The sequence below is a fragment of the Sander vitreus genome, chromosome 19, assembly GCF_031162955.1.
Source record: "Sander vitreus isolate 19-12246 chromosome 19, sanVit1, whole genome shotgun sequence".
Taxonomy (NCBI): domain Eukaryota; kingdom Metazoa; phylum Chordata; class Actinopteri; order Perciformes; family Percidae; genus Sander; species Sander vitreus.
The window spans coordinates 4,663,327-4,679,897 of record NC_135873.1 but is presented as its reverse complement, the minus strand read 5'-3'; the positions used below and the strand labels follow the sequence as shown (position 1 = coordinate 4,679,897).

Below are 16,571 nucleotides of genomic sequence, written 5' to 3'. Positions count from 1 at the left end.
TGGTAGACCATAGTTATTACTGTTGCTTATGCATAATTCACTTTAAATAAAAACAAACGCAATGTGTGTTGGCCTGCAGCCAGGACACCAGTCAGAAAAGTAGAAAAAAAACTAATCAAGAGGCGGAGTCTATTTTCTACAATCTATGGTCAGAGCGAGAACAAGAGGAAAGACTCAGAGACTTCTCGTGGATCTGAGTCATTTTTTGCATTTCTACTTTTCACAGCATGAACAGTGAGTTACGATTTATTGATGCTATTTTGTCAATAATGAGCATCAAATATGTTTATTCAAATAAAAATATTTAAAATTCTGTATGATTTGGAGCATTTTCAAAACTCAACTATTTCTAAAAATGTACAATCTATACAATATTAAAACATTTTAGTTGACGTTTTTATATTTTAGTAGGAATGGTTTCATTTTTGTTTGTTACCTTTGCTAAGGAGGTATGTCCGTTAACAGATGGTTTCTTTGCCTGAAAAAACTACTGGCCCGATAACTTTTCTGCGGTTGATGGATGTTGTCAGGGAGTAGGCAGTCACAAATTAACAATGGGTCCCAGAATTTAGTCGGGGATGGAGTCAACAGAGTCAAAAAATTAAGATGAAAAGAAGATTAGGGCACGCCATGAATCGCTTTCTGCTCTCAGCAGAACTCCCGTTACCAAAAACAAGGAAATAACAACGCAGCTCTACCGACCAAATGTACTGACAAAGTTAGTCACAATTTTCTGAATGTGTTTAAGCATAATTTGTAATAATCCACCAAATAGTAAGTGTTAACTTATTTTAATTACATATAGACTAGATTAAATATATATAAATTAACATTTAAATATTCACCCCTTATCTTATTCACACCCCCATGTTTCTTATTAACGTGCAGTCCGGTGACAATACAATTCTCTTCACAAACCACTTTCACGCAAAACAGCGATATCTACAGTTAATGTTGTTAATGTTGATATTGTTAATGATGTTGGCAGCGTTTTCCTTTTCAAGGAACTTCATCTGAATTCGCAGAATAATTAGGCTATCTTTGCAGTCCCGAAAAAAGGATTGTATCGTGAAACTGTTGTGGCAGTTCTGACCCAGAACACAGAGAGATTCACCACGAGACAGAGTAGCGGGTTTAACAAAGTTTTAATGGAATCAGTAGTGAGGAACAACAGGCTGGAGGGAACAAGGCTGAGGGCTGCAGGAATATTGTAGTGGGTATACTGTACTGTATATTGGCAGAATCTGCCTTTTTTTGGGGGGTGGGTCCTCCCCCAGGGAAGTTTTGAGCATCAACGACTTAATTTCTGATGCTTTTATGCACCAATTTATAGTTAAAATACCTTTTATGTGAAGAAGAAAAACACAGATGACAATTCAAGATATATCAAAAATATAATGGAAAGTATGTTGTTGTGGGTCATTGGGCATTTTTAAGTGGGTATATGGAAATCCTGGAGCTTTCTTAGTGGGTGTACCTGCATATCACGCAGACTACACCACTGGGCTTAAGTACTGGTGAGGTGAGTAGGTGATTGGCAGCAGCTGTGCAAAATGTATATTTGAATGGCAGGGCGCTGAGAGAATGGCCCCGTCACTTGACCTACATACAGACTGGGAGAAGACAGGTAGGTCTACACGAGGAAAAGGGGAAAACAGACAGGGACAGCCAGCAGCCCTCACAACAGAAACACATTCAAAATAGGAAACCGTGACATCATAAAGCAACAGAATGACAACACAATTCTCAACATTAGCTTTACTTTAAAATTGCAATTGGCTGTTTAACATAATCATGCCATATATGTCACTTTTTCCTATGAAAGATTCTAAAACATGCAAAGTTGTGATTGTTAATGTTTTTCTGTATCCTCAGCCTTATTTCCCACTGTGTAATAATTTTTGTGGCACAATAAATGAATGGGGAAAACATTTCTAGAACCAAGGGGAAAGATATTGATACTGATTTACTGATACAGAGTCATTATTCTCTTCTAGTGCTGAAAACAAGGAGGATTGTCCTACTGGGGAAAACTGGAGTTGGAAAGAGCAGCCTGGCGAACACCATATTTGGAGAGGCCACATTCAAAATTAGACAATTTAATGACTCAAAAACACATTGTTCTCCAGCCGAAACTAAATGTGTCAATGGAAGAAGCATCACTTTGATTGACGCTCCTGGTTTCTTTGATGCAGGCAGGTCTGAGGAGAAGATGAAGCATGAGATAGTGAGGTGTATCACAGTATGCGCTCCTGGGCCTCATGCTTTTCTCATTGTGCTTAGAGTAGAGAAATTCACAGAGCAGGAGAAGGCTGTCATCACACAAATGTGTGAATATTTCTCTGAAGATGCTCTAAAATATGCTGTTATTGTCTTCACTCATGGTGACCAGCTCCCTGAAGGAATGAAAATGGAGGAGTATCTTGAGCAAAATGAAAGTCTCAGTGATCTGGTGAAGAAGTGCGGCGGCCGGTGCCACGTCGTTGATAATAAATACTGGAAGACCAACGGAGAGGACGAATACAGAAGTAACCTGTTCCAGGTGGCAGAGCTGCTCAACACCATAGATAATATTGCGATAGAAAACAATGGAGAATACTACACGGATGAAAAGTTGAAAGAAGTAGAGAGAAAAATCCAGGAAGAGGAAGGGCGTATTAAACACTCATTAGGAAACATGTCATGTGAAGAGATCAGGAAACAGGCTATGAGCAACATCCTTAAGAAGCAGGTGAACAATGCAGGACGAACATGGATCAGAGGTTTAGTGGCGTTCGCAGTCATAGCTGGGTTAGTAGCAACTGTCTCAGCTGTGTTAAATTCAAAATATGTGAAGGTGTTAAAGGAAGCCCCAATATTTAATAAAGAATTAACAGCATCAGCAGAAACCTTGGCAGAAGTGGTGGAAGAACAAGCTGGGACAGCTTTAAACGTGGCTCCACCAGCCACTGCAATAGAAAAGGTAGTTGAGGTATTAATCACACCAGCGAGTGTAATACAAAAGACATTTGAAGTTGTCTTGAACAAACTTAATGCTTTGTACGAAAGAACGTATAATCCTTGGAATCCATTTGAATGAATCATATTTTTAAAAAAACAAAAAAACAGCAGATGTCTTAATAGGTTGACATTGACATGTAAGTTGTTGCAATCCTGTACAGTTCATTTCAAATTCTTGTTATTTTTTCTAAAGTGGTAACCTGTCAAATTTAGTTATTATCAGATTAGTTTATATTTTAATTCATTTGTCCATTTAGGTCTCTTACCTTATGGAAGTCCTTGCATATGTGCTTTAAACTGTGTGCTGGTTCCTGTCACCTGGAAAGAGAACCACTGTGATTACTTTTCTTAAAATACTGAGCAAATAAACTGTAAATAGAGAAGCAAACAGTATATAGAATATTTACCAAAATGGAAATACATATGTTTCACATTCAAATTAACTAATGATCTGAAATCTATAAGTGGTTGTTGGATCTATGACTTTGGGTTGTTCTATATAGGAGCCTGCCACCAATTTTACACAAGCAGTCCTGCCTTGAGGAGCTCTATAGTCAAACTGTAAACACTGCTGTAAAATGTCTCCTGTAGCTCTGATGGAAGTTTCCAAAGTAAAGCCACCAACCTTATGGAAGTAAAATACTAAATCACACCGTGTAACCTTTTTTGATGTTGATTTTATTTTTAATTCTTTACATATATTTTTTGTTAACATGTGTTGCTGTGTTGTGAATGTATTATGTAACAATAAAACAGCTGATTGGTCAAGTCCTTCCAGTTTCTTATTTCACAGAACAATTCCCATGATGTCAAAAGGACAACAGCACTCATATTTATCAATAAATTCCATTAAAATACCAAAGCCATCAATACATTTATCTTACTAACAAGCAGTGGAGTAAAAAGTACTCATGTCATTTACTTAAGTTAAGGAAAAAATGCCATAGTCTAAAATACTACAAGTAAAATAATTTTGATTTGACCAAATGTTACTTTAGTAAAAGTACAGAAACATTAACAGCAAAACATAATTAGTATCAAAAGCAGAAGTACTTAGAATGACACTTTCAAAAGTGTTATGATCATAGAATATTATATCATTCAGTTTTTTTTCAATATTTTATTGTAGTTCATCAATTTGGAGCCAATTTTAAGTTCTTTGTACACAACTGGGTAGATTTTAGCACAGATCTGCATCACATCATATAAGCATATGTTTTTTTATGTATCAAATAAAGGTAGTGAAGTAAAAAGTACAGTATACCTCTAAAATCTAGGGGAGTATAAGTTTAAGTATAATGTAGCATTAAGTAAACTACAAGAATGTCAGAAATTGAAACAGAGTACATTTACTTAGTTACATTCCACCACTGCTAACAAGTAGCTCTTGTCCAAAAACTATGAAAAACACATGAGTGAGCCACTGATGGCTTTACTCCTTTATTGGGTTTGTTGATGATGTGCCAGCTTTAACTTTTGAGGCTGCTTTTCTACCAAATTACAGGAGAATTGCTGTGCAGTAGCCTTACATCAGACTACACTTGTAATGTTGACACACAGTTTTGGGAGCAGACTTTAATCTGAATTTCTGAGGTTTTCCAAAAGTAGCAAACAACTGTAATGTTTATGGTGCGTCATTCTAAAAGACAAGAATTAATTGAAAGTAAAACCCTTTCTACATTTACAAGAAAGAAGTAATCTGGCTACAGGCCACACTTTAAACACAAAGGACTTTTTGTTTTAATTCTGTTTACTTGTACAGTTCATTCCCTGCAGTTGGGTGTGGATGCTGAAAAATAAAGACAGATATAATTCCTTTCAACTTGTTCTGTCTCACTCAGACAAAAACATTCTCCACCCGAAAATATATGACAAGTATAAACAGGTGCAGCTGCCATCCTCTCTCTTTGACAAGAAATAGATAAAGACTATGTAGCCTAATATTTTCATTTAATATGTATGATATTCTAAAGCCTTTAACATGAAACCTACCGCTACAGAATACTGTGCTATTCATACAGTATAAATGTAAATTGCACTCATATCACTGAGTTTCCTATTTAGTGGGAAATAGAGCTTGGAACGCCGTGAACAGGGGCGGTTCTACCTTCGAGCGCCCCCCCACAACAACATAAGTGAAAGAGAAAATTTTATTTTTCAATTGCCCAAATCCTTCATTAGAGCATTTGAAAAACACACTTAAGATAATCCAGTTATTTAACTATTGCAATTACAACAGGAAACACTTTTTAAGGTGAACAATCTCCACAATGAACACAATTCTGCACAAAATATGACAGTATAGGTTATCAGAACTTAAAATAAATATACACTATATACATAAATGTGCCAACAATATATACAATAATAAAACATTTAACAAGATTAATAAATTAATAAAACGGTATACAACAAGCTATATATATATATATTTTTATTTTTATTATTTTTTTTATTTTTTATTATCATTTCAAGAGGCCCTGTGCTTTAATTCAAAGAGGTCTATCATGAGTTTTTGTCTGCCTAAGCAGATAGAAAAGCTACAATTCTCGTTAAGAACGTTTGCACGATGTGCAACGTTTATATAGGCTACTAATGCATTGTGTGTTTATCTTTCGCGCCGGCCCCCGCACCGTTGCCGACTAGTCCATTTCATTGTGAAAGTAGGGGGTGCAAGCAGGGCGCCTGCAGCTGCAAGGAGGGCGCAGATTTGCCAATTCCCCACACAGTGAAATGGTAGTCAGTGCACAGCACTTCCAGCAAGCAGGGCACCTGCAGCTGCAGGGGGTGCCAATCTACCAATTCCCCACACAGTAAAATGATAGATAATAGAAAACTGCTTCGCGGAGAAGAGGATTTTTTTTTTTTTTCAAGTGCTCGTGGCACCTCCCCCCCCATGACTCATGATAAAATGCCCGGGTCACCCGTGCCAAAAACCGCCCTTGGCCGTGAATGTAGCAGATTGGGTGGAGCCACTTTAGATGTCAAATGTCATGTTAGTCTGGTTATACAGCCTGTCAATACTCTCCAGCTCAATAAGACTGTTTCTATTAATAAAACAATCATAATAACATTCTTTTCAACCTGTACTTTCCCAACCACAGTCACCACCCTAAACCCCTAAACAGCTGACGTGCAGTGGCCTCTGCTGAGCGTCACACGAGGGTCCACTTCAACCTGCTCATCTGGAAACTGTCATTCATGCATTCAGGAGCTTCTGTCTTGCCTTCAGTAATTTCCTGTTTACTGGCATTAGTGAAACACTGCTTCCCTGTCAGAGGCTTCAAAATAGCGTTACAAAGATTTTATTGGGATTAAAAAACAACTCAACACAACACAACACTGTTTTGACACAACAAATGTTTTGATAACTTTTAAATCTTGAACTGGTTATATTTCCGAGCTGTTAACCCCCTTCTGTTTTAAACTCATCTTCACAAATGGGTTGTCTTTAATCTGATGTTGTTTGTTTGTTTAATTCTTTGTGTTGTAATTCTCTTTTTATTTTATTATTTTTAGTTTTATTTTTAACTGCCTTTTTTTATTTTTAAAACCTGTCATGTTGTTATCATTTCACAAAACTCAAATAGTACAAATAGCAGTATAAAAAAATGACTCATAAAACTTTTGTTTTTGAGTCTGACTGGCGTTTCAAAAAATAGAAACCCTGCTGTTCATTGCATTATATGATGTTATTTTCATGTATGATATTTGTTTTGCTTATACTTTGATATGTTTTGAATAATTTGTATAGTGCAGCAGGAACTCATATGTAACACTCTTCAGGTATGGCCAATCAAGTGAAACTGGTGTGGTTGAAAAAGAAAGTATACAGTACAGTCAGACCACAGCAAGAGAACAGAAGGAAACACATCCAGCAGTCCGGGTGACTCGTTTTTTTGCAACATGGATGGTGAGTTGACCCCGCGTCACTGCATTGGTGGAGGAAGTATTCAGGTCTTAAATTGTTATTGGTGATGCATACATGTGTATACTGTTAGGTTGTTAAATCTTGAACACTGCATCCTATTTCCATCATATGTTTTATTAAGTAACTAGAAAGTATTCCATATCTGTCAGATACATACAAATATTGTCCTCTGAAATGTAGAAGAGTAGAATTATAAATTAGCATGAAATGGAAATACTTAACTCAACTTCAATTATTTCAATTATGTGCTTATGCTACAGTGTTTGAGTAAATATACATGTCAGGATTGCATCAGAGTCAACACTGAGAAACATCCTGTACTTGATTCTGCCACACACAGAACTTAAAAAGAAAGAAATGGATATGCCAGTTAAAAGCTTGCAAGATGAATTATGCACAGAATACATTACTAACTTCACACAATGTTTTAATTATTAGGAGATATTTGGGCTTCATGATAATTATAGAGGAATTGTTCGATGATCCCTTCGATGATCCCTTAACCATTTGGCGCCATCCACAGGCCACAAATATTATTTGTGCAATACTTTGATTCATGAACAAATCCTCAGATTTACTCTGGATGATTTAAAATACCAGAATAAATATAAATCAAGCAAAAACAAAAACAAGTGAAATGTGCATACATTTATAAAGATAAAACAATTTCAGTACCAAAAGGAAAGTGACGTGCTAATACAGAATCATTGCTCTCTTCTAGTGCTGACATCAAGAAGAATTGTCCTACTGGGAAAAACTGGAGCTGGGAAAAGCAGTCTGGCTAACACCATATTGGGAGAGGATGCATTCAAAATAAGCCATTCTGCCGTCTCTGAAACAAGTCATTCTCATGAAGAAACCAAATCTGTCAATGGGAAAAGCATCAAGTTGATCGACAGTCACAGTTTTTTTGACACGTGTCGATCCGAGACGATGCTCAAGGATGAGATAGTGAGGTGTATCACAGAGTGCGTTCCTGGGCCTCATGCTTTTCTCATTGTGCTTAAAGTGGAGAAATTCACAGTGCACGAGAAGGACGTCATCAAAAAAATATGCCAATATTTTTCTGAGGAAGCTTTAAAATATGCCGCCGTTGTCTTCACTCATGGTGACCAGCTCCAGGAAGAGATGCAGATTGAGGAGTTTGTCAGTCAGAATATAGACCTGAGTAATCTGGTGAAGAAGTGCGGAGGCCGGTGCCACGTTGTTGATAATAAGTACTGGAACAGCAGCAGAGAGGACGACTACAGAAGTAACCAGTTCCAGGTGGCAGAGCTGCTGAACACCATAGAGAAGATGGTTGAGGCAAACAAAGGATACTACACCAATGAGATGCTACAAGCAGTGAAAAGAGAAATACAGACAGAGGAAGAGCGCATTAGACAGTCGTCGTCATCAGGCAACATGTCACCGGCAGAAATTAGAGATAAAGCTACAATTAGTGTTTGTGACAGCTTATTGATCAGATTGGCAGGTACTGTAACAGGGGCAGTGTTAGGAGCTTTTCTTGGTGTGGCAGGGATGGTTGCTGCAACTGTAAGAAATGTTCAGGATCTTTCAGCACTGGTATCAACAGACAGAAGAAAGTTAGCAACTGACGCTCTGTGGGGGGGAGTGAAGGGCGGTCAGATAGGATATGATGCAGCTGAAGGAGCAGAAACTGCAATGGAAGCCATGGACAAGACAGTAAAGGCTGTCTGGAAGTCAAAATAAAATAAAAATAGAGCATTGACAAAAAAAAGAGTGGAGCAGGAGGTTGTTGTTTGTTATATAATTAACTATAGGGAACAATTGGCTACTTGGGTTACGGATGTGTGAGACATTGAAATTATAAGTTAGGAACCAGGCTTTTGAGATCAAGCTGTAGTTACTTTCTAATAATCCCTGTCAAATATGTCAGTGTGATTAGTGTTCTACCAATACAGGGTACAATAAGTATACATCTGGGAAATTATTAATGATGACACAGTATTCCATTTTGAATAATTATCAAGACTTTGAAATGCTGAATAATGTATTTTTAGTTGGTTTCATTTTAACTCCTTATTGCAGTGTTTTTGCATTTCGTTTTGAGTGATTCAATAAGTAAAAAGAAGGTTTAATAGGACTTTCTTCAGTCTCTCTTTTGTTGTGCCAACTATAATAAATTTACTGGCCATAAATGATAAGACTAATTTTAACGTTTTAATAATTCCTTAGGTTAATCTAACATCAATCTGGGAAAGATGAAGGACATGTGCTATTATACTGATGACTTAAGTATTTTTCAAAGATTCTACTCTTCATTTTACATTTCCATGCCTTTTGGATGCTGAAAGATGCTTTTCAGTTTTCATTGTTTTTATTTTTGTTTTTAAAGTAGCAAGCAATAGCTTGTAACAAGTTAGATAATTAAACAACCGTGCTTACAAATTTCCCACTGTCTGTTTTGTTGTGCGACAGTGATGGATGGATGGATGGATGGATGGACTTTATTAATCCAAAATTGGGAAATTACTCAGTTACAAGCAGCAAGTTACATACCCACATACTCACTCACACACGTAAAAAAAAATAAAAAAAAAAAAAAAATATACTAGAAACAATAAATAAGATGAAAATAATTGAACATAGAGAGTGAATTAAGATAGGGAGCGTCGAAGAACGCAGTGAATCAGAGGACAACCTCATTAGGCCTATCTGTTGTAAAGCACAAATAAACACGAGCACACCTCTGCAGGAACGTACCGCATTGTCGGAATAAGAGTGAATGCAGAGATTCATCCTTTCTGTTTCTCAGTGTCGGTTAAACTTGTGCTGTTGTTCGCTATATCAAACGCCGAGGAACAAAGCAACGGTTGAGAATGAGCGGGCTGCCCAACCTGAACGCTGTAATTTGCTGGGGGTCACACGTGGGACAAGTGTCTTTACTGACGACCATAAACCTCCTGCTGCTCCTGCACTCCGAATCATAAGAAGAGAGAATCAAGGCAGAAGGTAGGGTGTTGACAGATACACAACCACTTCTAGTGGGTCATATATGATAATTGAAAGGGATTATTATGGGATTATTTTTGCATTATTCTAGGCCTCGTTTTTTCAGATAACACAGCATATTAAACCTTTAATGTATTGACTAGTTTTAGGTAGGTAGCCTTAACCCAGCTAAAAGTAAACTAACATGATATTATAGGCCTACTCTTAGCTGGCTAAGAAAAGGCCATAAACTGGCACACTTTGTTCTAGTTGCAGTCTAATACAAAACTAATGCAGTCAACAAAATAATGTTCCTTTTCAGCTCAAACTAACCTGGCAGCTGAGTGTAGTTTGGAAGGCACAGGTTAACCTTGACTACGTACAGGGTCTTTTCCATAACAGAAAACAAAACTCATGAGTGCTTTCTCTGCTTGTAAAACTCATCAAAATGGCTGAGCAGCAGCAGCAGTAGGAGCATGGCGTTGATTTGGACCAGAATCAGTTCTGCTGTTCGGTATGTCTGGAGCTGCTAAAAGAGCCAGTCACCATTCCCTGTGGACACAATTACTGCAAAGGCTGTATTGAGGGTTGCTGGGAACATAAAGAGAAGACGGGAGAGTACAGCTGCCCTCAGTGCAGGGAGACCTTCACCATGAGGCCTGTTCTGAAGAGGAACAACATGCTGGCTGAGGTGATGGTGTGGAAATAGGCCTATTGGAAGTGGTGGTAGAAAGATAGCATTGATTGCATTGATTGTTAACATTTGTGTTAATAATGTGAATCTGCAAGGATACACAGTAGGCTAACTAAAGTTTTCAAATAAATGTAGTGCGGTAAAAAAGTGAATACTTGCCTCGATCTTAAATGTAGCCGAGTAGAAGTGTAAAGTAGCAAACAATTTAAATACTTAAGTAAAACACAAGTACCTCAAAATTGTACATAAGTACATTGCTTGAGTAAATGTTAGGCTACTTTTCATCACTGCCTGTAGGTCCGACTACAGTCACCAGATAGCCTACGTTTAGATGGCTGTAAGTGGTCATGAGTCTGACTGACACACTTGAAGTTTGTGTGAAGCCTTAATAACCCCATGAATTAGGTTCTCTAAAAATCCTTGTGCTCTTAAAAAACAAAGATCGATCTAAAGTAAGAATAAATAATTCAGATGATTGTGAAGATGTTCTGTATACTCTATGAGTGAATTCTGTTCTTATTCTGCATTTCTCCTGTATGTCATGTAATTTACAATATTTATCACCACCTTTCTTTTTTATCATCCCTACTGTAGCTTGTGGAGAAGCTGAAGAAGTCAGGCCTTCAGATTTCTGCTGCGGGACCAAACGACACAAAGCCACGATGTCTTGCCTGACGTGCTTGGTATCTTACTGTCCCGTTCACCTGGAGCCTCACCACAGTGTTCCTGTGTTGAAGAAGCACCAGCTAGTCTCTGCTACAATCCCACTGCAGGAAAAGATGTATACCATGCACAACAAGCTGGTGGAGGTCTACTGTCAGACAGACAAGAAGTGTATCTGCTATCTGTGCGTTACAGATGAACATAAGAGCCATCGTACAGTGTCCGCTGCAGCAGAGAGGGCTGTGGAACAGGTAGTAACAAAAAACACAAACAGAAAGGTCTGCAGTCACATTGCATATGAATGTTACTTTAGCGTTTTAGTCAAATCTTTCTCACCAGTAGCAGTCGGATGTGATCGAAGTGATAGAAAACATACTATATAAATATATCCATTCACAAAGAGCCATTGGCTGTTGTGCCAACAAGTTCTTTCAGAAACAGCTGAACGTGAATCAAAAGAAAGTCCAGGAGAGACAAAAGGAGAGAGAAAATGAGCTGAATGAGTTGCTCCAAGCTCTGAAGGAGTTCAAGGTGTGGAATTTAGACTTTAGTATTTGAGTAATCCCATGTTTTTGATAACTGGCCCTATGATATGTGTATGGAGTCTTTCCTTTTTCACCACCATAACCTGATTAACCACAACAGATGCATGCATTAACTTGTAGATTCAGTTTGCCATGACAATGCATGTATTAAAACAACAGTGTCACAAAGTCGGAACTTTGCCACATATTTGAGTACATATTTTTAAAAAGGAAAAACCTTTTGTTTTTGTTTTTCTTTGTATGAACAGAGTTGTAGCCAGCCTGCAGTTAAGATCTGTGATAAGATCTTTGATGAGCTGATCTCCTCCATTAAGAAAAAACGCACTTTGGTGATGCAGCTGATCAAAGCCCAGGAGCACACTGCAGTCTCTCAGGCTAAAGAGCTGCAGCTGCAGCTAAAGGAGGAGATCACCAAGCTGAAGATAAGAGACACCGACCTGGAACAGCTTTCTCATACCGACGACCACATCCATTTCATTCAGGTAGCAGAGACCCAGTGTGGTGTGGAGCAATTTTAACAGTTTTGGGGTATTTTTATCACTTTGTATAATTTCTTATGTTACTGTATGTAAATTCCACATTATCAGTGCCGTACAGCCAAAGCACACACTGTCTGTATTAGAAGCTTAAAACGTGATGGTGATGGTGATATTGGACTATTTTTATAGACTGGCTTATTGAATTTCCTCCAGACTTTCCAGTCCCTCTCCACCTCCACCTCCAGACTGGCCAACTGGCCCTGTTGTTCATCCTCAACGTTCGACTTTCAAACCTGTGACTGACTGCGTGTTTAAGCTGAGGGATGACGTAGAGGGCCTCCTGAAGGACGCATCTCACAGGATCTCTGCCACAGGTACCTGGTAGAAGTATAAGAATCCAGAGTAATACTGTGGATTTGATTCATGTCCAGTGGTATTTAGGATCTGTTTGTTTTTGTTAGTTTCTACTATAGATGTTGTGCTGCCACCTGTGCCAAAGACCAGAAAGGAGTTTTTACGTTGTAAGTGAAACATTTAATTCCCTGCAGTTCCACAATATATCAGTGCATTAGTAATGAACTAAATATTTAAAGGTTGATGTTAATATTGCCTTATTTTTACTGCTTTGTTCTTTCATCATATTGCCGTCCTCTAACCATGGATGAGAACTCAGTCTCCCAATATTTGTCCATTTCACAAGAACACCGGCGAGTGACGTATGAAGACTATAACAGATATTCTTATCACTCAGACAGGTTTACAAATTGCAAGCAGGTGTTGTGCAGAGAGGGTTTGTCAGAGCGCTGTTACTGGGAGGTCACTTTGAGTGGTTATACTTGGTCTGTGGCAGTGTCCTACAAAGACATCAGCAGATCGTCATCATATGAATCAGAGTTTGAAGATAACGAGTCGTTTGAAGATAACGAGTCGTTTGAAAATAACAAGTCGTGGAGTTTAGAGTGCTCCCGAAATGGTTACACTTTCCAACCCAACAGTAGAGGCATGGCAGTGTCCGGCTTTCCATCCTCCAGGATCGGAGTGTTCCTGGATTATAAATCAGGGACTCTGTCCTTTTACAACGTCTCTGACTCTGACTCTCTGACTTTGCTCCACAAAGAGCAAACCACTTTCACTCAGCCTCTCTATCCTGGCCTTGGGCTGAAGAATGGAAGCAGTGGACATTATGCAGAACTGATCAAGTTATGGTGATAAGGTTTATATTGGGGTGGCTAATGTGTGCCACTGTTGATCAGGCTGTAATTGGCTTTCCAATATAACTGAATACCACATGGTAGATGAAGAAGAGTGAAGAATAAAAAAAAGAAGAAGCATTGAATACCACCACACTCTAACTTTAAGGTCCTGCTAAGCCTCTTAAAAGATTTTCAGCGTTATCTTTTGTTGCAGAGTTTTTGTGCCAATCTTCTCTGTGGCTTTTCAGGCTAACAAGAAATGTTGCAAAAATTGGCAACTATTTTGATGATCATTTCTAAAACTTTACTATATAATATTATTTCAAAACATTATATTTCTGCAACTTTAAACTAGCACTTTGAGGCCAAATAAGTAGTTTCCTAATTGCGAAACAGTTAAGGTAAAAGGGTAGAGTGCCCTCAGTTGTTATGGCTGATTTATTACATTAATGTGACATGCTTGTTAAATATTTTTTTTTTGTCTTTCTCTTGTTCTGGTTGGATCGCCAACAATTTCTTGGAATACTTCTTTGCATGAAAAAGGCTGCTCAGAAAAGTTTGTCATCAATTACTTTAAACCATATCAGCCTTGGCACAGTTTTATTGGTTTTAATGTTTATATAATTACGACTGTTTGGTTATGATGAGCGGTCATTGCTCCGCATTGGAGCATTTATATGCAGAAGAATATGTTGTAAGTCATTTGGATTATTTTTTACTAGAAATAAATAAATAAATAAAGGTGTACCCACAGCCCATTGTTTCTGAGTGTCATGCGTCTTGCCAGGTGAATTTGTTTGGTTTCCGGAGATATTTGCCGTTTCTAAAATCGTTAACTAATTCAAAGTAATGGAGCTATGCGTAAATTCTTTCAGGAACACTTCAATAACTTCAATCTCTCTTCCTAAAACTTTTCAGCTTGTTAGAGGCGTTCACTTTCAGTAAACCAGCCAGAAATGGCCACAAAATTCATGATCCAATCACAGCATTACATCCCTGCTTTAAATCTGTTTCTTTCTCTACTGCTGTTAGCTTTCTTTTCATGCAAAGCGTGCAACCCTCCTCCTCCCCTTCCACCTCCAGTCACCATCGCCCGTGGCACCCTGGGTCTTCCTCCAGCAGAACGCTCCGTCGACTCCTTCAGCTGGTCTTCGGGCTCCTTCGCCGCCACCACCAGTGTCTAGACTCCATCGGGGGGATGTGTCTTGTTTCTCTACCCCTCTAAAAAAATATTTTATAACTGTGGAGTCTAATCTCCAAAGACTCTTTATATTTCATATGCATATGTACAATACATCTTTGCATATCTGCAACAAAGTCTCTCCTGATTGAATTGTATTTAGGGAACTACACAGTGTCTCAAGATGGCAAAAAAAATAGTAATCTCGGACACTACTCAGGTCAGTCCTTAACAGTGTTGGGCAAGTTACTTCCAAAATGTAATACATTATAGATTACTAGTTACTGTCATTTGAGAGTAATTAGTTATATTACAATATTACTGTCTCTGAATTGTAATGCGTTACACTACTTTCGCATTACTTTTGAGTTACTTTCACCAAAATAACAGGGGATGTTTGATTTGGCAGCTAGCTTGTGACTTTCAACACCTGATCAATAAAGTCTCCTCTTAATCCACTTGAATACTATTTTGTATAATTAATATAAATATGCAACGTAACTAAAGCTATAAAAAATAGATAAGTAAAACGTATAATAAAAAGTAGGAGAAAATGAAAATACTCAATTAAAAGTACGGCATTGTTGTAAAATGTTTTTTTTACAGCACTTGACAAAAGTCAGTATAAAAACTAAATATTTTTGTTCTGGCTTCAAATTGTAGGCAGGCTACTTAGTAGGCCAAACCTCCGTGACCTCTTAACCTGGGACCTTGCTGTCATCAGGTCAGCTGCTAGCTGCTATCATCCTCGTTTTTCCTGCCACCACGGCATCACTATTTTATGAATGAAACATGGCGGAGAAACGTAAAAGTGCTGATAACTGCTCTCTATCAAAAAAGAAAGTAAGGCTCTATCTCGAGAGTTACCTCCACTTCGGTTTCGGGGGGGGGGGGGGGCTCAGCTTTTCTTAGACATAAGTAGGGGGGGCGCCAAGGAAAAAGGGTTGGGAACCACTGGCCTACACAACCTTATTTAGTTTTACTGCGAACCATCACAGGAAGTGCTTTTATTTTGAAGGGGTCACAGTCAGCTGCTGCCGTGCATTTCTGCAGCTAAGAGAGAAAAACTAAGAACAGTGTCTGAAACATTAGCAGGGTGGATGCTTGCCAACACAGGTGTGTGAAATCTGCTCTTTCTTTCTCAGTTTACCGACTCTTGCTCTGTGATACACTCAGTTTCCAGTTTCCACCCAAAAATGAATGAAATATAATGCTACAGTACTGTAATAAATGCAACTGTCATGAAGGGAAGGACACAGAACATTTATTGTCTTCATGAATCATTGTGCGATACTGAGAGGTGTAACTATTATTTACTGAACCCTCATTGATGTAAATGGGGTGAACAAAATTGTAGAAAATTGTATTTCAAATTTTAGAATATCCATAGAATGACTTTGAAAGCACTGTGACATGGACACTAGAGGGCACCTGTATCCCACTATGTAGGCTATTCCCTAATGTTTGGATAAACAATTCAGATATCAGTTTCTGCCAAGGTACAAAGACACACCTTATGTACAGTTTACCATTAGTCACAACTTAAACAGCCAGGCGTGGTTCTGTAAGGTTGTCTTTATGCTCAAGGATATTTTTATTTGATTCAGTGTACATAAGTTCACATGGTTTAAAACATGTGTTAGTTTTGCTCTATTTCAACATAACATAACATTTCATTTCATTCAGTGAAAGCATTTTTAGAATGACCTTTCAGTCCATTCAAAGAATATTAACAGTCCCATTCACCTAAGTTCAAAGTAACAGCTCCACTGCACTTAAGAAGTTTTTCATCACCTAGTCTCTGTTTGTCCTAGATGGATATTGAGCACTAAAAGAGATTCACTTCTAGTTCATGTTTTGTGTACATACAGTACATACAAATACAGTATACAGTACAGTACATATGTACTGTGCCTTAGGAGAGTAAAAGT

At 38.1% G+C, this 16,571-nt stretch overlaps 2 protein-coding genes and 1 pseudogene across 3 annotated transcripts; all 3 read left to right on the top strand.

The window, feature by feature from the left end:
* The first annotated feature begins 124 nt into the window (after positions 1-124).
* On the top strand, positions 125-3,771 carry LOC144534251 (GTPase IMAP family member 7-like). The gene is made up of 2 exons (XM_078276082.1): positions 125-234; positions 1,998-3,771. The coding sequence occupies exons 1-2, from the start codon at positions 228-230 to the stop codon at positions 3,077-3,079; spliced, it is 1,089 nt and encodes a 362-aa protein (XP_078132208.1). The 5' UTR covers positions 125-227; the 3' UTR covers positions 3,080-3,771.
* Positions 3,772-6,803: 3,032 nt separating this feature from the next.
* Positions 6,804-9,346, top strand: LOC144534297 (GTPase IMAP family member 7-like). The gene is made up of 2 exons (XM_078276148.1): positions 6,804-6,913; positions 7,653-9,346. Exons 1-2 carry the CDS (start codon positions 6,907-6,909, stop codon positions 8,642-8,644), a joined length of 999 nt encoding a protein of 332 aa, XP_078132274.1. The 5' UTR covers positions 6,804-6,906; the 3' UTR covers positions 8,645-9,346.
* Positions 9,347-9,434: 88 nt separating this feature from the next.
* LOC144534298 (tripartite motif-containing protein 16-like) lies at positions 9,435-14,214 on the top strand (annotated as a pseudogene). The gene is made up of 7 exons (XR_013503529.1): positions 9,435-10,577; positions 11,175-11,494; positions 11,679-11,774; positions 12,037-12,284; positions 12,490-12,641; positions 12,729-12,786; positions 12,906-14,214. The product of XR_013503529.1 is annotated as a tripartite motif-containing protein 16-like (transcript).
* Positions 14,215-16,571: the final 2,357 nt, after the last annotated feature.